Genomic DNA, 23,080 nt, shown 5'->3' with positions numbered 1-23,080 from the left:
GGCAATATATACATTAAACACTGCTTCTCTTTCAGAAGTCACCCTCTAGGCTCTACCTTCTTGTCATGTCAAGCTAGAGGGATGGTTTTAACTCAGTCTAATAAAGTAATTTAGACCATGAAGCAGAAAGTTGAAATTAGTAGTGCAAGTGTTCCTGCAAGGTTTATCCATGTTGTTTTACTTTCTTGGCAATTAAAAGATGATTACAGATATAGTGGCGTGTTTAACCTCCCTGCAATTTTTTCAGACCCACCCGGCACTCCTGATTACATCGATGTCACCCGGGAGACCATCACACTTAAGTGGAACCCACCGTTGCGTGACGGGGGAAGCAAGATAGTGGCCTACAGCATTGAGAAACGGCAAGGAAATGATCGCTGGGTCCGATGCAACTTCACGGACGTCAGTGAATGTCAGTACACCGTCACCGGACTCAGTCCCGGGGATCGGTATGAGTTCAGGATAATCGCAAGGAATGCGGTCGGAACCATAAGCCCACCCTCACAGTCTTCCGGCCTCATCATGACAAGAGATGAGAACGGTAAGCATTGCCAACTGATTTCCATTGTGAGAAAGGGGTATTCACATTTCTAAAGAATGTTTTTGGCTTCCGGACTGTAGAAGGGGACAGAGGTCTTTTTCTATAGGTTAGCTAAGACTGCCATGTGGATTGTAGTGGGCTTTCTCAAATGTAGTTGGACCTTCCTTTGTGGGACCACCAGCTCCTCGATAATGACATGGAGACAATGTTAATTATGAAAGCTTGGGATTTGGCTTAGGCTTTTCCCCAACTAGATATTAAAGCTCAATGGACCTGCTTTTATTAATCTTCATTTTGTCACATGGCTTTTACCTTTCTTCGCTAAGGCATGTCCAACTGGCTCCCAGTACTGGCGAAATCCATGTGCCTAGATTCCTGCTCCTCTTCCTCTGTCTTCCAGAAAATCCCATCTATCCTCCTCCTGCCAGCTAGTGACCATTTAGCTGTTTATTAAACCAATCAGAAAGCACCTTGGCAGAAACACACCATCACAGTGTATAAAAAGATTATCCCACAACAGTGGATAAATTAAGTCTCTTTGGGCAGGAAGTGAGACAGGGCTTCTCTGCGAAACAGTCCTGGCTGTCCTGGAACTCACTTTGTAGACCAGGTTGGCCTCGAACTCACAAAGATCCACCTGCTTCTGCCTCTCAAGTGCTGGGATTAAAGGCGTGCACCACCACCACCTGGCAAAATTAAGTCCTTTTTGATATCAGTTATTTCCCAGTGTCTATCATTTTACACCATTCCCTTGTAAATATCAAGCATGTGGAAGTGAGGTTTTAGGCTTGGACTTTTGGCCATTTGGAGTAAAGGAAATGGTTCCCAGGAATAGCTCTCTTTCTCTACTAGTTATTCAAATGCAAAATATCTGAAGCTATAAAATCATTACCTGCTTGTGTGCTAATGGCCTCTCCCAGGAACTTGCTTGGATTTGTGATGCTATCAGGAAGTAAAGACTGGCTAGCTAGCAAGCATGGCAGTTCTCCTTTGACAAAGGGCAAAGAGTAACAAAGTAACAAGTCAGGAGTAACAATGGGAATAATTTAACAGCAGAGAAATGTTTAATCCTGCAGTCTAAACTCTCAATCACTAGCCTTACTTTCAAAATGGCCTTTGGTGGCAGGGGAATGATTACCTTCCTAGGCTTTATGATATGGTCCTAATGAAAACTATGTTTGTGTATGTCTTTATTAAACCAAATTAATAAGCAATTTCTCCTCTCTTTTACAGTTCCACCAACAGTAGAGTTTGGCCCCGAGTACTTCGACGGTCTTGTTATTAAGTCTGGAGACAGCCTTAGAATCAAAGCTTTGGTCCATGGGCGACCAGTACCACGAGTAACTTGGTTCAGAGATGGAGTTGAAATTGAGAGGAGAATGAACATGGAAATAACTGATGTTCTCGGCTCAACCAGCCTCTTTGTTAGAGACGCAACTCGAGATCATCGTGGTGTTTATACAGTGGAAGCCAAAAATGTATCTGGTACCACAAAAGCAGAAATTACAGTGAAAGTGCAAGGTATTTTAAAATAGTTCAAGATGATTTACGGGACTTGGGTTAGGGAGATGGCTAATTATACTTCAGTGGACAAGACAAACAGCAAGTGATTCTTAAAACGTTTTCTTCCAGATACACCAGGAAAAGTCGTTGGGCCAATACGATTCACGAATATTACTGGTGAGAAGATGACCTTGTGGTGGGATGCCCCACTCAATGACGGCTGTGCCCCTGTCACCCACTACATCATTGAAAAACGGGAAACCAGCAGACTGGCCTGGGCATTGATTGAGGACAACTGTGAAGCCCACAGCTACACCGCCGTTAAACTCATAACCGGCAATGAATATCAGTTCCGCGTTTCTGCCGTTAACAAGTTTGGTGTTGGCCGGCCACTGGAGTCTGACCCTGTGGTTGCCCAAATACAATACAGTAAGTTTGCGGTTCTACTAAATGGTGTCATGACATAAGATGAACTTTCTAAGCAAATGAATCTAACTGATTTCCCCCTTTTATAGCTGTTCCGGATGCCCCTGGAATTCCTGAACCTAGCAATGTAACAGGCAATAGCATCACCCTGACTTGGACAAGGCCAGAATCAGATGGCGGCAATGAGATTCAACACTACATCCTTGAAAGACGAGAAAAGAAAAGCACAAGATGGGTGAAAGTGATCAGCAAACGACCCATTTCTGAGACAAGATTCAAAGTCACTGGCCTGGTGGAAGGCAACGAGTATGAATTCCATGTCATGGCTGAGAACGCGGCTGGGATTGGGCCAGCAAGTGGAATCTCAAGACTGATCAAATGCCGAGAGCCTGTTAACCCGCCAAGTGCCCCCGCGGTGGTCAAAGTGACGGACACATCCAAGACAACCGTGAGCTTAGAATGGGCCAAGCCGGTCTTTGACGGTGGGATGGAAATAATTGGGTACATAATAGAGATGTGCAAAGCTGACTTAGGGGACTGGCAGAAAGTAAACACAGAGCCCTGCGTGAAAACAAGATACACAGTCACTGATCTCGAAGCAGGTGAAGAATACAAATTCCGGGTCAGCGCTATCAACGGTGCCGGGAAAGGAGACAGCTGCGAGGTGACCGGTACTATAAAAGCCGTTGATCGGTTATCTGCTCCTGAGTTAGACATTGACGCCAACTTCAAGCAGACTCATATTGTCAGAGCGGGCGCCAGCATTCGCCTCTTCATCGCCTACCTGGGGAGACCTACTCCTACAGCGGTGTGGAGCAAGCCTGACTCGAACCTGAGCATTCGGGCTGATATCCACACAACAGACTCCTTCAGCACCCTCACCGTGGAAAACTGCAACAGAAACGATGCAGGGAAATACATGCTCACTGTGGAAAACAACAGTGGTAGAAAGTCAATAACGTTCACTGTGAAGGTGCTCGACTCTCCAGGACCACCTGGTCCAATTTCCTTCAAAGATGTGACCCGGGGATCTGCCACACTGATGTGGGATGCCCCTCTCCTTGACGGTGGTGCCCGCATCCATCACTATGTGGTGGAGAAACGAGAAGCCAGTCGCCGCAGCTGGCAGGTCGTCAGTGAAAAGTGCACTCGCCAGATCCTCAAGGTCAGCGACCTGACAGAAGGTGTTCCGTACTATTTCCGTGTTTCCGCTGAGAATGAGTATGGCGTCGGTGAACCCTATGAAATGCAAGAACCAATTGTCGCCACAGAACAGCCTGCCCCGCCCAGGAGACTCGATGTGGTGGACACTAGCAAATCGTCTGCAGTCTTGGCCTGGCTTAAACCTGACCATGACGGAGGCAGTCGGATCACTAGCTACCTGCTTGAGATGAGGCAGAAGGGATCCGACTTCTGGGTTGAAGCTGGTCACACCAAACAGCTGACTTTCACAGTGGAGCGCCTCGTTGAGAACACTGAATATGAATTCCGGGTGAAAGCCAAGAACGACGCTGGCTACAGTGAACCCAGAGAAGCCTTCTCATCTGTCATCATCAAGGAGCCTCAAATTGAGCCCACTGCCGATCTCACCGGAATCACCAATCAGCTCATAACCTGCAAGGCTGGAAGCACATTTACCATTGACGTGCCAATCAGTGGGCGTCCCGCCCCCAAAGTAACATGGAAACTAGAAGAAATGAGACTCAAGGAGACAGATCGGATGAGCATCACAACCACAAAAGACAGGACCACCCTGACAGTCAAGGACAGCATGAGAGGCGACTCTGGCAGGTACTTCCTGACTCTAGAAAACACAGCTGGTGTTAAAACGTTTACCATCACCGTTGTGGTTATTGGAAGACCAGGGCCAGTAACTGGTCCCATCGAGGTCTCATCTGTCTCTGCTGAATCCTGTGTACTATCATGGACCGAACCCAAAGACGATGGAGGCACAGACATCACTAACTACATAGTTGAAAAGCGCGAGTCAGGTACCACAGCCTGGCAGCTTATTAACTCCAGTGTGAAGCGCACTCAGATCAAAGTCACGCACCTCACAAAATACAAAGAATATTGCTTCCGTGTCAGTTCAGAGAACAGATTTGGGGTCAGCAAGCCTCTGGAAACAGCACCAATTGTTGCTGAACATCCATTTGGTAAGAAAAATAAAAACCAAATTTCATAGTCTGTTTAAAATATTTTTAAGTATTTCCACTGAATTTTACAAAACCCTGTTCTTACATATTTCTGTCTTTATTTAGTTCCACCAAGTGCTCCGACCAGACCTGAAGTCTACTATGTGTCTGCCAATGCCATGTCAATTCGCTGGGAAGAACCTTACCACGATGGTGGCAGTAAGATCATTGGCTACTGGGTTGAGAAGAAAGAGCGTAACACCATCCTTTGGGTGAAGGAAAACAAAGTACCGTGCTTAGAGTGTAACTACAAAGTGACGGGCTTGGTAGAAGGGCTGGAGTATCAGTTCAGAACATACGCACTCAATGCAGCGGGTGTCAGCAAGGCCAGTGAAGCCTCAAGACCCATCATGGCTCAGAACCCAGTTGGTGCGTACACAGTTCTAAAGGCGTATTTGTTACCATTCCTGGTATTGGAACTCAGCTGTATTTTTAACCTGATTTTGTATCCCTTCTAGATCCCCCTGGTAGACCAGAAGTAACGGATGTCACCAGGTCAACAGTGTCTCTAATCTGGTCGGCCCCGGTGTATGATGGAGGCAGCAAGGTTGTGGGCTACATCGTAGAACGGAAGCCAGTCAGTGAAGTCGGAGATGGTCGCTGGCTGAAGTGTAACTATACCATTGTCTCTGATAACTTCTTCACGGTGACCGCTCTCAGTGAAGGGGACACTTATGAATTCCGTGTCTTGGCCAAGAACGCAGCAGGTGTAATCAGCAAGGGCTCTGAATCCACGGGCCCTGTCACTTGCAGAGATGAATATGGTAAGAAACAGGTCACATTTCCCTTTGATCTTTCGGCACGTAAGTGGATCTCTGAGCCATCAGTCACTCATTCCTATCTATTCCTATTAACAGCTCCACCCAAAGCTGAATTAGACGCCAGGTTACAAGGTGAGCTGGTGACCATCAGAGCAGGTTCAGATCTTGTTCTGGATGCTGCCGTCGGTGGCAAACCCGAACCCAAAATCATCTGGACCAAAGGGGACAAGGAACTAGATCTCTGTGAAAAGGTGTCTCTACAGTACACGGGCAAGCGGGCGATGGCGGTCATCAAATATTGCGACAGAAGCGACAGTGGAAAATACACGCTGACGGTGAAGAATGCCAGTGGGACCAAGTCTGTGTCCGTCATGGTCAAGGTTCTCGGTGCGTATATCAGATGTACTTCTTTCTGATGTTACAGAACTTTGAAGGGTGCTGTTCGTCATGACCTGTCCCCCTGCCTGTTTCAGATTCCCCTGGCCCATGTGGCAAACTCACGGTCAGCAGAGTCACCGAGGAGAAGTGTACATTAGCCTGGAGCCTTCCTCAGGAAGATGGAGGAGCAGAGATAACCCACTACATTGTAGAGAGACGTGAGACTAGCAGGCTCAACTGGGTGATAGTTGAAGGGGAATGCCTGACTCTATCCTACGTGGTCACCAGACTCATCAAGAACAACGAATACACGTTCCGCGTGAGGGCAGTGAACAAATACGGCCTGGGTGTGCCAGTGGAATCGGAGCCGATTGTGGCCAGAAATTCTTTCAGTGAGTATTAACTTCTTAAAACACTTTGGTGATTAAAATGTTAATGGATCGATGAAGAAGGGTGGTCATGCCCACAGTGATTGTGCACAGTTCTGAACATCTTTATTTGCATTAAACACAAACAGCGATTCCATCCCAGCCTGGCATACCCGAAGAGGTGGGGGCTGGCAAAGAGCACATCATTATTCAGTGGACAAAACCCGAATCTGACGGTGGCAATGAGATCAGCAACTACCTGGTAGACAAGCGTGAGAAGAAGAGCTTGCGCTGGACACGTGTCAACAAAGACTACGTGGTGTATGACACCAGGCTGAAGGTGACCAGCCTGATGGAAGGTTGTGATTATCAGTTCCGGGTGACGGCAGTGAACGCTGCTGGCAACAGCGAACCCAGCGAAGCCTCCAACTTCATCCGCTGCAGAGAGCCATCATGTGAGTGCTAGACGCAGTTAGTTAACCCAATGCCAACCAAAACCGGACGGCAGATATTTTCCAATGCCGTATCTCTGGGCACCTCAGAATTATGAAAAGCATACACCTAGTAGAGATTTTCTTACTACTACAATCTTGAGATAGATATATACCATTTTAACTTTATTTAATTAGTGGTAATAGCCTTGCTGAACACTGTTGCAGTATTTGTCTGGTTTATCAAAAGCAACAGGTTGTTCTATTACCAGTATGAAAGAGATATACTGTAAGACTCGGAGGAGAGTGGAAAAGTAAGTTCTACTGATAAGCACTGAGAAGGAAAATAGCAAAGTCCCTTTTGAGAAGAGGCTTAGGGGAGAATAAAGTCCCTTATATGATGATACTAACAAAACCATTATTATATGATCTTCAAAAATAGCACACAGGCTTTTACAGCATGTGAGCCCAAGAGCTAAAAGGAGTTGGTCCCTGGGACTGAAGAGGGAAAAGACAGAACCAGATTCCTGCATTCATTAGAAATATAGAGGGGACATGTGATGTTAACCCAGGGAAAGAAGAGCAACTGAGGAAAAGTCCTGGGGAACAAGCTGAGTTAAGAGAGAATATACCACTATTGTTAGCCAAAGTGAGAGAAAGAAACAGATGTACTGCCAGAGTAATCTACGTCTTGAAATAATTAGTGATAATGCATCTTAAGGGTTGTCCTAGAGCACTCAAAAAATTAAAATCCTGTTACAAAGAGGGACTTGGTAAGCCCTGAACACCTCTGTGAATCTTCAAAACACAATTGTAATTTCAAAATCGTCCTTGTTTGTGCAATGCCTATAATCTCACTTTTAAATTTCAGATACCCCTGGACCACCTTCCGCTCCAAGAGTTGTAGATACCACCAAGCGTAGTATTAGTTTGGCATGGACCAAACCCATGTATGATGGTGGTGCTGACATCATAGGATACGTCCTGGAAATGCAAGAGAAGGACACTGACCAGTGGTGCCGGGTGCATACAAATGCCACAATCAGGAACAACGAATTCACTGTGCCAGACCTTAAAACAGGCCAGAAATACTCCTTCCGGGTTGCTGCCGTGAACGTGAAGGGTGTGAGCGAGTACAGTGAAGCCATTGCCGAAATTGAGCCCGTGGAAAGACTAGGTAAGGAACGCAGACGCTTGGACAGGAATTGCCCGCTCATTTTGTCTGGCCGCGAATTAATTACATTTTGGTATTGACTTCCCAGAAATACCAGATCTGGAGCTTGCGGATGATCTGAAGAAGACCGTGACTCTCAGGGCTGGAACCACACTGCGCCTGATGGTGTCTGTATCGGGGAGACCATCTCCTGTCATCACGTGGAGCAAGAAAGGCATTGACCTTGCAAACCGGGCCATCATTGACAACACGGAGAGCTACTCTTTACTCATCGTGGACAAAGTTAATCGGTATGATGCTGGAAAGTACACAATTGAAGCTGAAAACCAATCTGGCAAGAAATCAGCAACCATCCTTGTTAAAGTCTATGGTAAGTGGTTTTCTTATGTTGAGCTGAGCTCCGAGTAGAGACCACAAAACAGTACATCTTTGGCATATTGTTGATCGCCTCACTAGAGGATACCTACATTGATTATATTTTCCTACAACAAACAATGAAGAATAACTATGACTTGACTCTTTCCTTCTAATCTGTTTGTTATTTTAGATACACCCGGTCCCTGTCCTTCAGTGAGCGTTAAGGAAGTTTCCAGAGATTCTGTGACCATCACTTGGGAAATCCCCACCATCGATGGTGGTGCTCCCGTCAGCAATTACATCATTGAGAAGCGAGAAGCTGCCATGAGAGCATTCAAAACAGTAACCACTAAGTGCGGCAAGACTCTTTACCGAATCTCCGGCCTGGTAGAAGGAACCATGTACTACTTCAGAGTGCTTCCAGAAAACATCTATGGCATCGGAGAGCCTTGTGAGACATCAGACGCCGTGCTGATCTCAGAGGTACCCTTGGTGCCCACAAAACTAGAAGTGGTCGATGTCACCAAATCCACTGTCACCCTGGCCTGGGAGAAACCACTCTACGATGGTGGGAGCCGACTCACTGGCTACGTGCTCGAGGCCTGCAAAGCTGGGACTGAGAGGTGGATGAAAGTGGTCACTTTGAAACCCACGGTCTTAGAGCACACTGTCATTTCCTTAAACGAAGGCGAACAGTACTTGTTTAGGGTGAGGGCACAGAATCAGAAAGGTGTGTCAGAACCAAGGGAGATCGTCACAGCTGTGACCGTACAAGACCTGAGAGGTAGGTACCAAATGCTCACATAATAGTAAAACAAATGAAAACATTGAGGAGTGGAGACACTTCATCTTCAGAAATCATATGTAAAACTACATGCCTAATTTCTCCCTCACAGTGTTGCCAACAATCGATCTTTCCACGATGCCTCAGAAGACCATCCACGTGCCAGCCGGCAGACCCGTTGAGCTGGTGATACCTATTGCCGGCCGCCCACCTCCTACGGCTTCTTGGTTCTTTGCTGGCTCTAAACTGAGAGAATCAGAGCGTGTCACAGTCGAAACCCACACTAAAGTCGCCAAGTTAACCATCCGTGAGACAACTATAAGAGATACTGGAGAATACACGCTCGAACTGAAGAACGTTACTGGAACCACCTCAGAGACCATCAAAGTTATCATTCTTGGTAAGTAGGAACGACAAAGTCACAATTCAGTTGTTGATGGTTAGCCACCGATTTTGATTTGAAGTAAAAAATTCCTCTCCCGGTTTCTCTGTCTTTCACAGACAAGCCTGGTCCACCAACTGGGCCCATCAAGATTGATGAAATCGACGCAACGTCAGTGACCATATCCTGGGAACCGCCCGAATTGGACGGTGGCGCCCCTCTCAGTGGCTATGTGGTGGAGCAACGTGATGCTCATCGTCCGGGGTGGCTGCCAGTTTCTGAGTCAGTCACAAGACCAACATTTAAGTTCACCAGACTCACGGAAGGCAATGAATATGTGTTCCGGGTGGCAGCAACAAACCGCTTCGGGATTGGCTCTTACCTGCAATCGGAGGTCATAGAATGCCGAAGCAGCATCAGTAAGTTCTTCCAGCACTTCCCCTGTATCTGACTCTGAATTTAGTCCCAGTGTGAAGAAAAACAACCTGTAAAATTGGCCTCTGGGTTTTCCTAAGGCTTCTTAGCAGCCTTGCTTGGCAGCTTTCAACAGAGGTAGATTTTCTGAGCTTCTTTACTTGGTTGACGAAGTCGAAAAGCAAAAGGAGACTGAGAAAAAAGAGAGGAAGAGAAAACACAAGCAAGGGAGGAACTAGAGATAAACATACAGGAGAAAGCATAAAATATATGCCTAATAGTTATAAGATTGAAGAAAAGAAGATACAGCAAAAATGGAAAAACAAAAAACCCACAAAAGTGAAGGCACTGTGGAAATGGTCATTTGCCTTTCCTACCACCTAAAATACCAACTAAAACTATAATACAGATAAACAGGATTTCTTTGTTCATGTTGTCATATTTCATTTTTTCTCTGTCTTGCTACAGGTATTCCTGGACCTCCAGAGACATTACAGATATTTGACGTCTCCCGTGATGGCATGACACTTACTTGGTATCCACCTGAGGATGACGGTGGCTCCCAAGTGACCGGCTATATTGTGGAGCGTAAAGAAGTAAGGGCGGACCGATGGGTCCGTGTCAATAAAGTACCGGTGACCATGACAAGGTACCGCTCCACTGGCCTAATTGAAGGCTTAGAATATGAGCACCGTATTACAGCTATTAATGCAAGAGGGACTGGAAAGCCAAGTCGTCCTTCCAAACCCATCGTTGCCATGGATCCAATCGGTAAATATATTTTGTATAAGCCATGTTTATTGAGATAGGATTTTATGTGTTGGAACTCAATTTTCTGAAGTATGGAGTTCTATGAGTTCTGAGGAAAACAGATTTGGAATTACCACTACAACAAAGCTACAGAATATAGAATACAAAAAAAAACGTGGAAAATAAAATTGCTAGCAGGCTGTATTTCAACCACACACTGTATTTGTTAGACGACACAGTTATCTGTCAGCTTGCAGCAAATCTAACAAGTACACTCCTTATCCTTGCTCTTCCCAGCTCCACCAGGAAAGCCACAAAATCCCAGAGTTACAGATACAACAAGGACATCAGTCTCCCTGGCCTGGAGTGTTCCAGAAGATGAAGGCGGATCTAAAGTCACGGGATACTTGATTGAAATGCAAAAAGTCGATCAACGCGAATGGACCAAATGTAACACCACCCCAACCAAGATTCGGGAATACACCCTAACACACCTACCTCAGGGCGCTGAATATAGATTCCGTGTCCTAGCTTGTAACGCTGGCGGACCTGGGGAACCTGCTGAGGTACCAGGAACAGTCAAAGTCACAGAGATGCTTGGTAAGATACTTGAGTGTTTACTTGCTGCTGTGAATGCCTTATAACTTGTTCCTACTCCTCAATTTAGAAAAAAAAATTAAATTGTCATCCTTTGTTTTTCCTCAGAATACCCTGACTATGAACTTGATGAAAGATACCAGGAAGGTGTCTTTGTTCGACAAGGTGGAGTCATCAGACTTACCATACCAATTAAAGGAAAACCATTCCCAATATGTAAATGGACCAAGGAAGGTCAAGATATTAGCAAGCGTGCCATGATTGCAACATCTGAAACACACACTGAGCTTGTGATCAAAGAAGCAGACAGAGATGATTCTGGAACGTATGACTTGGTTCTGGAGAACAAATGTGGCAAGAAGACCGTGTACATCAAGGTCAAGGTGATAGGCAGCCCCAACACCCCAGAAGGGCCACTGGAGTATGATGACATACAAGCTCGCTCTGTAAGGGTCAGCTGGAGACCTCCCGCTGATGACGGTGGCGCTGACATCTTGGGCTACATCCTTGAGAGAAGGGAGGTACCAAAGGCCGCCTGGTATACCATTGACTCCAGAGTCCGAGGCACATCTCTGGTGGTAAAAGGCCTCAAAGAGAATGTGGAATACCATTTCCGTGTCTCGGCAGAAAACCAGTTCGGCATAAGCAAACCCCTGAAATCCGAGGAGCCAGTCATACCCAAAACACCACTGAGTAAGTGATCTTTCAACCACTACATTATAAAAGTTGGTTTGTAGGCATCCATTTCTTAAAGCTAGCAACAGCTCACGAGATCTGAGATCGCACTCTGAGCGTGTCTACTTCTCACTTGCACTTACAGATCCACCGGAACCACCAAGCAATCCTCCTGAAGTACTTGATGTCACCAAAAGTTCCGTTAGCCTGTCCTGGTCTCGGCCTAAAGATGACGGCGGATCTCGGGTCACAGGCTACTACATTGAACGCAAGGAGACATCCACTGACAAGTGGGTGAGACATAACAAAACCCAGATCACCACCACCATGTACACAGTCACCGGCCTCGTTCCTGATGCCGAGTATCAGTTCCGTATCATCGCACAGAACGACGTGGGCCTTAGTGAGACCAGCCCTGCTTCTGAGCCAGTTGTTTGTAAAGATCCCTTTGGTGAGTAAAGTGTTTCCAAAGGGGAAGAAAAACCAAAGAAGCAAGTCAGTTTTTGTCCCTGCCTTTTTTTTTTTTTACTGCCAGTACATCTAATTCTTTTCTCAATTATCTTATTCAGACAAGCCGAGCCAACCAGGAGAACTTGAGATTCTTTCGATATCCAAAGACAGTGTCACTCTCCAGTGGGAGAAACCTGAGTGTGACGGTGGCAAAGAAATCCTTGGCTACTGGGTGGAATATAGACAGTCCGGGGACAGTTCCTGGAAGAAGAGTAACAAGGAGCGGATCAAGGACAGGCAGTTCACCATCGGGGGTTTGCTAGAGGCTACTGAGTACGAGTTCAGAGTCTTCGCCGAGAATGAGACTGGGCTCAGCCGACCCCGGAGAACGGCTATGTCTGTAAAGACTAAGCTAACATGTAAGTAGCCTACTGCTCTCTGTTAGAAACGGAACCTGGTGAAACTAACTCTGTCTATTCCCAGCTAAACTGACAGCCTTTATTGGCGAATAGAGTTAAATCGAGCACTTTGATGGGTACATATGGATTAGCTGATCAATCTGACCAGAAGCCACCCTGGCTACAAAATGCCAGCAGGAGATGTTAGGGAGGACAAACTAGGCATTTTTCTGCAACAGTTTCTCCCTCTGATGCAATCAGCTTTTTGGTTTTGTTAGGTTAACAAGCATGCATCATGTGCCTAAATCTAAATCGGGGCAAGAAAACTGTAAGCTTGTCCCGAGAGTTCTTACTCCCTCCAAACCTCATGATACACCCTTAATGCCCTCCCAACCAGTATAAAAAATGTGCCAGTATGATACAATAGGATGATGTGCTCGCTGAACCCCCACTTTCCACCTTATCCTAGAAAACTAGCTTATAGGAACCATTGATGTACATCATAGCATCTATTACAGTGCTAATCAATAGGATGATCCGTTGCTGATGTGCACAGATCACACATTCAGTAGTAATGATGCATTTCACATCATCTTTCACCATGTGCAGCTGGAGAAGCCCCGGGAGTGCGCAAAGAAATGGCCGATGTGACCACCAAATTAGGCGAAGCTGCTCAGCTCTCATGCCAGATAGTGGGAAGGCCCCTCCCTGACATTAAATGGTTCCGGTTTGGTAAAGAGCTCATCCAGAGCCGCAAGTACAAAATGTCATCAGATGGGCGCACGCATACACTGACGGTAATGACGGAAGAACAAGAAGACGAAGGCGTCTACACCTGCGTGGCTACAAACGAAGTTGGAGAAGTGGAAACCAGCAGTAAGCTGCTTCTCCAAGCAGCCCCGCAGTTCCACCCCGGTTACCCACTGAAAGAGAAGTATTACGGCGCGGTGGGCTCTACACTTCGGCTCCACGTTATGTACATCGGTCGCCCAGTACCTGCCATGACGTGGTTCCATGGCCAGAAACTTCTGCAGAACTCAGAAAACATTACAATTGAAAACACTGAGCACTACACCCATCTGGTCATGAAGAACGTCCAACGTAAGGCCCACGCTGGCAAATACAAGGTTCAGCTCAGCAATGCCTTTGGGACAGTTGACGCAACCCTGGATGTGGAAATACAAGGTACGTAGCGCTTGCTTTTGATAACTTTCTTTCCCAAGGTAGTAAGAAGCACACGGTGAGACCCACTACAATGTGCCTTCTCTCAACAGATAAACCAGACAAACCCACGGGACCGATTGTGATCGAGGCACTCCTGAAGAACTCTGTGGTCATCAGCTGGAAGCCGCCTGCTGATGACGGCGGCTCCTGGATCACCAATTACGTGGTGGAGAAATGTGAGGCCAAGGAAGGGGCTGAATGGCAATTGGTGTCTTCAGCCATCTCCGTGACAACCTGTAGAATTGTGAACCTCACAGAAAACGCCGGCTATTATTTCCGGGTCTCAGCTCAGAACACCTTTGGCATCAGTGAGCCACTAGAGGTGGCCTCCATTGTGATCATCAAGAGTCCATTTGGTAAGCACGACCCGGCCTCTAGCTCTTCTAGCTGGGTGGTAAAAGTTTGTCCCCATTAAATCGTTTGAGCAGAAATAAAGTTGGAGAGGAAACTGAAGACCCAGGGGTAAAGTCTACTGTCTTTCTTTCACTGGAATTGGATGTTCCTATATCTTAAAGGCGAACGTGTGTATACTATTCTATTCCCTTCATTGTAGCTGCACAGAACATTGGAGGAATTATTTAAAATGGGATTTAAAACAATAGCTGTTTTAAACCTGACAAATCTTTCTATTTTTTAACAGAAAAGCCGAGTGTTCCTGGTAGACCAACCATCACTGCTGTCACCAAGGATTCTTGTGTTGTGGCTTGGAAGCCACCCGCGAGCGACGGAGGTGCAAAGATCAGGAACTACTACCTTGAGAAGCGTGAGAAGAAGCAAAACAAGTGGATTGCGGTGACCACGGAAGAAATCCGAGAAACCGTCTTCTCCGTGCAAAACCTTATTGAAGGTCTTGAGTATGAGTTCCGCGTCAAATGTGAAAACCTGGGTGGAGAGAGCGAATGGAGCGAGATTTCAGAGCCGGTCACCCCGAAATCCGACGTCCCGATTCAGGCTCCACACTTCAAGGAGGAGCTGAGAAACCTGAATGTCCGCTATCAGAGCAATGCCACTTTGGTCTGCAAGGTGACCGGTCATCCAAAGCCCATTGTGAAATGGTACAGACAAGGCAAAGAGATCATTGCCGATGGGCTCAAGTACAGAATTCAGGAGTTTAAGGGGGGTTACCACCAGCTCATCATTGCCAGCGTCACAGACGACGATGCCACAGTTTACCAAGTCAGAGCCACCAACCAAGGGGGATCCGTGTCTGGCACCGCCTCCTTGGAAGTGGAAGGTAAAAACAAACTCATGGACACCAGTTTGGTGTCAGACAAGCTATTGTTAAAAAAGTTGTGTGGGGCAGAGTATTATTAAGTCTTACTAAATCATGTTCTTTATTCTTTTGCCTTGATTTAGTTCCGGCGAAGATACACCTGCCCAAAACCCTTGAAGGCATGGGAGCAGTTCATGCTCTCCGAGGAGACGTGATCAGCATCAAGATTCCCTTCAGCGGCAAACCAGATCCCGTGATCACCTGGCAGAAAGGACAAGACCTCATCGATAATAATGGCCACTACCAAGTGATTGTCACGAGATCCTTCACCTCACTCGTCTTCCCCAACGGAGTGGAGAGAAAAGATGCCGGCTTCTATGTCGTCTGCGCTAAAAACAGGTTTGGAATCGATCAAAAGACAGTTGAACTAGATGTGGCTGACGTTCCTGACCCTCCCAGGGGCGTCAAAGTTAGTGATGTCTCGCGAGATTCTGTCAACTTAACTTGGACGGAGCCAGCTTCTGATGGTGGTAGCAAGGTCACCAACTACATTGTTGAAAAATGCGCGACTACCGCAGAAAGATGGCTCCGCGTGGGACAGGCCCGAGAAACACGTTATACTGTGATCAACTTATTTGGAAAAACGAGTTATCAGTTCCGAGTGATAGCTGAAAATAAATTTGGCCTGAGCAAGCCTTCGGAGCCCTCAGAACCAACCGTTACCAAGGAAGACAAGGCCAGAGCCATGAATTACGATGACGAGGTGGATGAAACCAGGGAGGTCACCATGACGAAAGCATCGCACTCTAAAACTAAGGAGCTCTATGAGAAATACATGATAGCTGAAGACCTTGGACGTGGTGAGTTTGGAATTGTCCACCGCTGTGTTGAAACATCCTCGAAGAAGACATTCATGGCCAAATTCGTTAAAGTCAAAGGGACTGATCAGGTTTTGGTCAAGAAAGAGATTTCCATTCTAAACATTGCTAGGCACAGAAACATCTTATACCTCCACGAGTCATTTGAAAGCATGGAAGAACTGGTTATGATCTTCGAATTTATATCAGGACTCGACATATTTGAACGCATCAACACAAGCGCCTTTGAGCTGAATGAAAGAGAAATTGTAAGCTACGTCCGCCAAGTCTGCGAAGCGCTGGAGTTCTTGCACAGTCAGAATATTGGCAACTTTGACATTCGACCAGAAAATATCATTTATCAGACAAGAAAGAACTCCACTATCAAACTAATAGAATTTGGTCAAGCGCGTCAGCTAAAGCCAGGAGACAACTTCCGGCTTCTGTTCACAGCCCCTGAATACTATGCCCCTGAAGTCCACCAGCATGACGTTGTCAGTACTGCCACAGACATGTGGTCCCTGGGTACGCTGGTGTATGTGCTGCTGAGCGGAATCAACCCATTTTTGGCTGAAACCAACCAACAGATGATTGAGAACATCATGAATGCAGAATATACTTTTGATGAAGAAGCATTCAAAGACATTAGCCTGGAAGCCATGGATTTTGTCGACCGGCTGTTGGTAAAAGAGAGAAAATCTCGCATGACTGCGTCCGAGGCACTGCAGCACCCATGGCTGAAGCAAAAGATAGACAGAGTCAGTACTAAAGTCATCAGGACACTGAAACACCGGCGCTACTACCATACCCTGATAAAGAAGGACCTCAATATGGTTGTGTCAGCAGCCCGGATCTCCTGTGGTGGGGCAATTCGGTCCCAGAGGGGAGTGAGCGTGGCCAAAGTTAAAGTGGCTTCCATCGAGATCGGTCCCGTCTCAGGGCAGATAATGCATGCCGTTGGCGAGGAAGGGGGATATGTCAAATACGTATGCAAAATCGAAAACTATGACCAGTCTACCCAGGTGACGTGGTACTTTGGCGTGAGACAGCTGGAAAACAGCGAGAAATATGAAATTACCTATGAAGATGGAGTGGCCACCATGTACGTCAAAGACATCACCAAATTCGACGACGGGACCTACAGATGCAAAGTGGTCAACGACTACGGTGAAGACAGCTCCTATGCAGAGCTGTTCGTTAAAGGCGTGAGGGAAGTGTATGACTACTACTGCCGGAGGACCAAGAAAGTCAAGCGCAGGACGGATGCCATGCGGCTCCTGGAACGGCCACCAGAATTTACCCTGCCTCTCTATAACAAGACGGCCTACGTGGGTGAGAGCGTCCGGTTTGGAGTAACTATAACTGTCCACCCAGAACCTCGCGTGACGTGGTATAAGTCAGGTCAGAAAATCAAGCCAGGTGAGGACGAAAAGAAATACACATTCGAGTCTGACAAGGGTCTCTATCAGCTAACGATCAACAACGTCACCACAGAGGATGACGCCGAATACACTGTGGTGGCCAGGAACAAATACGGCGAAGACAGCTGCAAAGCAAAGCTGACGGTCACTCTACACCCACCTCCGACAGACACCAACCTCAGGCCCATGTTCAAGCGGCTCCTGGCAAATGCCGAATGCCAGGAGGGCCAAAGCGTCTGCTTTGAGATAAGAGTGTCGGGCATACCCGCCCCAACATTAAAATGGGAGAAGGATGGTCAGCCACTGTCCCTCGGACCCCACATTGAAATTGTCCATGAAGGCTTAGATTACTATGCCTTGCACATCAGGGACACTTTGCCTGAAGACACGGGGTATTACAGAGTCACAGCCACAAACACAGCTGGATCCACCAGCTGCCAGGCTCACCTCCAAGTGGAGCGGTTGCGATACGTCAAGCAAGAATTCCAGAGTAAGGAGGAACGAGAGCGGCACGTCCAAAAACAGATTGACAAAACACTGAGGATGGCGGAGATTCTTTCTGGAACGGAAACCGTGCCGCTGACTCCCGTAGCCCAAGAGGCTCTGAGAGAAGCTGCCATCCTTTACAAACCGGCGGTGAGCACCAAGACGGTCAAGGGAGAATACCGACTTCAGACAGAGGAAAAGAAGGAGGAGAGAAAATTCCGCATGCCTTATGAAGTCCCAGAGCCCCGCAGGCACAAACAAGCCACAGTAGAAGAAGACCAACGCATCAAGCAGTTCGTGCCTATGTCTGACATGAAGTGGTATAAGAAGATCCGGGATCAATACGAAATGCCCGGGAAAATTGACAGGGTTGTCCAGAAAAGACCCAAGCGCATCCGCCTTTCAAGATGGGAGCAGTTCTACGTGACGCCTCTTCCCCGAATTACAGATCAATACCGACCCAAATGGAGGATCCCCAAACTATCCCAAGATGATCTGGAAATGGTGAGGCCAGCCCGCCGACGTACTCCGTCTCCTGGTTATGATGTTTATTACCACAGACGCAGGAGACGCTCTCTGGGTGACATGTCGGATGAGGAGCTACTCCTCCCTATTGATGACTACCTGGCAATGAAAAGAACAGAGGAAGAGAGGCTGCGTCTCGAGGAGGAGCTGGAGCTGGGCTTCTCGGCTTCACCCCCCAGCCGAAGCCCTCCGCGCTTTGAGCTTTCTAGCCTGCGGTATTCTTCTCCTGCAGCTCAAGTCAAAGTGGAAGACAGGAGAAGAGACTTCCGGTACTCGACCTACCACATCCCAACAAAGGAGGAAACCAGCACCAGTTACGCAGAGCTGCGGGAACGGCATGCCCAGGCCTCATACAGGCAGCCAAAGCTACGGCAGAGGATCATGGCCGAGAAGGAGGAAGAGGAGCTGCTGCGGCCAGTGACAACCACCCAGCGCCTCTCAGAATACAAAAGTGAGCTTGACTACATGTCAAAAGAAGAAAAGTCTAAAAAGAAATCAAAGCGACAGAGGCAAGTGACAGAGATAACAGAAATTGAAGAGGAATATGAACTCTCAAGACGGACTCAAAGAGAATCGTCTTCATCTGTGTCCAGACTACTGAGACGACGACGCTCCTTGTCTCCAACTTACATTGAGTTAATGAGACCAGTGTCCGAGCTGATCCGATCCCATCCACAACCTGTTGAGGGCTACGAAGATGAGACAGAAAGAAGATCTCCCACACCAGAGAGGACGCGCCCGCGTTCTCCTAGCCCTGTGTCTAGTGAGCGGTCCCTCTCCAGATTCGAGAGGTCTGCAAGGTTTGACATCTTCTCTAGGTACGAGTCCATGAAAGCCGCCTTAAAGACGCAGAAGACATCAGAAAGGAAGTACGAAGTTCTGAGTCAGCAGCCTTTCACCCTGGATCATGCCCCTCGAATCACCCTGCGGATGCGCTCCCATAGGGTGCCGTGTGGCCAAAATACGCGCTTCATCTTAAATGTTCAGTCTAAGCCAACTGCTGAGGTCAGATGGTACCACAATGGCATTGAACTCCAAGAGAGCGATAAGATTCATTACACCAACACGAGTGGAGTCCTGACCTTGGAGATTCTGGACTGTCAAACTGAGGACAGCGGCACCTACCGGGCCGTGTGCACCAACTACAAAGGTGAAGCATCTGACTATGCAACCCTGGACGTCACGGGGGGTGATTACACCACCTATGCATCCCGTCGCAGGGATGAGGAAGTCCCCAAGTCAGTCTTCCCCGAACTGACAAAAACAGAGGCCTATGCAGTTTCGTCATTTAAGAGGACATCAGAGATGGAAGCGGCCTCTTCAGTCAGGGAAGTGAAGTCACAAATGACGGAGACAAGAGAAAGCCTCTCTTCCTATGAGCATTATGCAGCTGCAGAAATGAAAAGCGCCGCATCGGAGCAAAAGTCACTCGAAGAAAAATCCACAGTGAGAAAGATGAAGACGACATTGGCAGCAAGAATCTTAACGAAACCACGGTCCATAACTGTCTATGAAGGCGAGCCTGCAAGGTTTTCTTGCGATACAGATGGGGAACCGGTACCAACCGTGACCTGGCTGCGTGGAGGCCAAGTGATAAGTACTTCTCCGCGCCACCAAGTGACCACCACCAAGTACAAATCGACCTTTGAGATCACTTCCGTGCAGGCTTCCGACGAGGGCAGCTACAGTGTGGTGGTCGAAAACAGCGATGGAAAGCAGGAAGCCCAGTTCACGCTGACCGTGCAAAAGGCTAGGGTTCCGGAAAAGACCGTGACGTCACCACCCAGAGTCAAGTCCCCCGAGCCTCGAGTGAAGTCCCCAGAAACAGTGAAGTCTCCCAAGAGAGTCAAATCTCCAGAGCCAGTGACTTCTCTCCCGAAAGCTGTGTCACCTACCACCGAGACAAAACCGACACCGGCAGAGAAGACTCAACAGCTTCCAGCCTCGGCTCCACCGAAGATAACTCAGTCCCTGAAAGCAGAGGCATCTAAAGATATTGCAAAGCTGACCTGTGCGGTTGAAAGTAGCGCTCTGTGTGCAAAAGAGGTCACCTGGTATAAAGACGGCAAGAAACTCAAGGAAAATGGGCATTTCCAGTTTCATTACTCAGCGGACGGTACCTACGAACTCAAAATTCATCACCTTAGCGAGTCTGATTGCGGAGAGTATGTCTGTGAGGTCGCTGGTGAAGGAGGAACTTCCAAAACCAGCTTCCAGTTTACTGGACAGTCTTTCAAGAGCATTCATGAGCAGGTGTCGAGCATATCAGAAACTAAGAAATCCACTCAGAAAACTGCTGAGTCAATGGAAGCCAAGAAACCAGCTCAGAAAACTGAGTCAACAGAAGCCAAGAAGTCGGCCCAGAAAACTGCTGAGTCAACAGAAGCCAAGAAACAGGAACCAAAAGCTCCTGAATCAATTTCCTCAAAGCCAGTAATTGTTACTGGGTTGCAGGATACAACCATTTCTTCAGACAGTACTGCGAAAATTACAGTCAAAGTTAATGGAGAGCCCCAGCCAACTGTCACCTGGACAAAGGATGGAAAGGTAACAAGTTCTAAAATGCCCCTTAACTGTTTTCTAGAAAAATCTCATGTCTCCCCACTCATCCCCGACTCATAAAGAAAGTTCCATGGTAAACCATGCTCTAAAACTCCAACCACTTGCTTTCCACAGGCTCTCGCACAAGATGGCAAATACAAACTCTCCAAAGACAAAGAAGGATTCACCCTGGAAATCCTCAAGACCGAGGCTTCTGACAGCGGACTTTATGCCTGCACAGTTACAAATTCTGCTGGATCTGTGTCCTCCAGCTGCAAGCTTACAGTAAAAGGTGGGTGGAGTTTCATTCCTAACTAATGTGTACTAGAGAACACGGTTAAAACAGTATCCAACACACAGCACACACCAGATTTACAGTTAATAGATGCCCCTGTATCAGCATAAAAGGCGTGCCTGATTACGTGTGGTGCTCTGTGAGATTCCACAGATCTTACTCTGCTCTCGGGGATATTTAAGAATAAAGTCGGGTAAGTCTAGTACCTCTCGCCTATAATCAAGGCCCTGGGTTAGGGCAGGTGAGTAAGGAGTTCAAGGTCAGCCTCAGTTATACAGTGACTCTGAAGTCAGTTTAGTCTATATGAAGCCCTGCCTCAAAAAATAAGATAAGTAAAATTGAGTGAATATATAAACTGTTAGTTTCTCTTTAAACTTTGATGCTTGCCATTTTACAAGGAGCACAAAGTTGGGGAATGAGCTACACTCCTATCCCAGTTAAAATTAGACACCTCAATCTTTTATAAGATAGCTTTTCAGTTGCTCAAAATCTCCAAAGTCCGTACTTCTAAACCTCTGCCTCCCCTGTTCCAGACATGTCCCCTCAGTCATAAAAATCATCCTCAACTTAGTCTAGTTTAAGGAACCATGGCAGCAATCTCAAAAGTTGTATGTGACCACTTCCTACAGTCGCACACGGAAGCTAGCATTTGCTTCTGAATGCACATCACAGTAGAATCTACAAACGCAGAGAGGGAGGTCACTTTCCAAATATGTCTACTTACAGAGGTTTCCTTTTTTTTAGCTGTAAAAGATACTGAGGCACAGAAAGTATCTACCCAGAAGACCTCTGAAGTTACATCTCAGAAGAAAGCAAGCATCCAAGAGGAAATTTCTCAAAAATCCCTCGCTTCTGAAGAAATCAAGATGTCAGAGGTAAAATCTCATGAGAAGTTGGCCATCAAGGAGGAGACATCCAAAGTTCTGATTTCTGAGGAGGTCAAGAGATCAGAGGCAGCCTCCCTAGAAAAATCTATTGTCCACGAAGAAGTCACCAAAACCTCACAGGCATCAGAAGAAGTCAAAACTCACGCCGAGATCAAAGCGCTGTCTACTCAGATGAGCATAACCGATGGCCAGAGGGTGACTCTGAAAGCCAACATTGCTGGCGCCACCGATGTGAAATGGGTGCTGAATGGCGTTGAGCTTACTAACTCGGAGGAATACAGATACGGAGTATCTGGCAGTGACCAAACCCTCACCATCAAGCAAGCCAGTCAGAGAGACGAAGGAATCCTCACCTGCATAGGCAGAACCAGTCAGGGAGTCGTCAAGTGCCAGTACGACTTGACCTTGAGCAAAGAACTCTCTGATGCTCCAGCCTTCATCTCGCAGCCCAGATCTCAAAATGTTAACGAAGGGCAAAACGTTCTCTTTTCTTGCGAGGTCAGCGGGGAGCCATCCCCTGAAATTGAGTGGTTTAAAAACAACCTTCCCGTAAGTTTAAGTTATGAATATATATTGAAAGAAATTTAAAATATCACGTCTTCAGGTAAAGACTTTAATGCCTTTTCCCTACTCTTGTAGATTTCCATTTCTTCCAATGTCAGCGTGAGTCGCTCCAGAAATGTGTACACACTTGAAATCCGAAATGCATCTGTAAGCGACAGTGGAAAGTACACCATTAAGGCCAAAAATTTCCGCGGCCAATGTTCGGCCACAGCTTCCCTGACAGTCCTTCGTAAGTACATCTGTTAAGACCTCAGAGGGGTGAGGTGAGGGTTGCTTGTGTTTCAAGCACAGAAAATTCTCAAAAGACTACGGGTAGGAGAGACGGGCATCTTGGGTGACATAATCCTCATAATTCAATTCTCTAAGCAGGAATTTGGGTAAGTTAAATGTTGGCAGTAAAGCTACCACAGCCCTGTAAAACTTCCTACTGCCATGTGTCAGCTACCTCATATATGGCTAATCATTTTTCTCCTAGTGGTTTCT

The 23,080-nt window shown here is 47.0% G+C and overlaps 1 protein-coding gene across 1 annotated transcript in view; it reads left to right on the top strand.

The window, feature by feature from the left end:
* Nucleotides 1–23,080, top strand: part of Ttn (titin) — a 271,400-nt gene that overhangs the window by 246,158 nt on the left and 2,162 nt on the right. Inside the window, exons 287-312 of the mRNA XM_041639884.1 lie at nt 248–541; nt 1,775–2,062; nt 2,174–2,473; nt 2,560–4,626; nt 4,732–5,034; nt 5,124–5,429; nt 5,523–5,813; nt 5,900–6,196; nt 6,322–6,627; nt 7,475–7,780; nt 7,866–8,147; nt 8,325–8,918; nt 9,031–9,318; nt 9,420–9,719; nt 10,183–10,485; nt 10,762–11,064; nt 11,170–11,754; nt 11,882–12,187; nt 12,306–12,605; nt 13,194–13,769; nt 13,859–14,164; nt 14,449–15,042; nt 15,165–20,857; nt 20,987–21,143; nt 21,891–22,582; nt 22,673–22,826. Coding sequence (XP_041495818.1) covers nt 248–541; nt 1,775–2,062; nt 2,174–2,473; nt 2,560–4,626; nt 4,732–5,034; nt 5,124–5,429; nt 5,523–5,813; nt 5,900–6,196; nt 6,322–6,627; nt 7,475–7,780; nt 7,866–8,147; nt 8,325–8,918; nt 9,031–9,318; nt 9,420–9,719; nt 10,183–10,485; nt 10,762–11,064; nt 11,170–11,754; nt 11,882–12,187; nt 12,306–12,605; nt 13,194–13,769; nt 13,859–14,164; nt 14,449–15,042; nt 15,165–20,857; nt 20,987–21,143; nt 21,891–22,582; nt 22,673–22,826 — 16,191 coding nt within the window. The remainder of the gene's footprint in view (nt 1–247; nt 542–1,774; nt 2,063–2,173; nt 2,474–2,559; nt 4,627–4,731; nt 5,035–5,123; nt 5,430–5,522; nt 5,814–5,899; nt 6,197–6,321; nt 6,628–7,474; nt 7,781–7,865; nt 8,148–8,324; nt 8,919–9,030; nt 9,319–9,419; nt 9,720–10,182; nt 10,486–10,761; nt 11,065–11,169; nt 11,755–11,881; nt 12,188–12,305; nt 12,606–13,193; nt 13,770–13,858; nt 14,165–14,448; nt 15,043–15,164; nt 20,858–20,986; nt 21,144–21,890; nt 22,583–22,672; nt 22,827–23,080) is intronic.

The sequence above is a fragment of the Microtus oregoni genome, unplaced genomic scaffold (assembly GCF_018167655.1).
Source record: "Microtus oregoni isolate MIOR12 unplaced genomic scaffold, Mior012 000060F_ref0000265, whole genome shotgun sequence".
In the NCBI taxonomy this organism is placed as follows: domain Eukaryota; kingdom Metazoa; phylum Chordata; class Mammalia; order Rodentia; family Cricetidae; genus Microtus; species Microtus oregoni.
The sequence above is the reverse complement of the archived record's forward strand: the minus strand, read 5'-3'. Positions and strand labels throughout refer to the sequence as shown.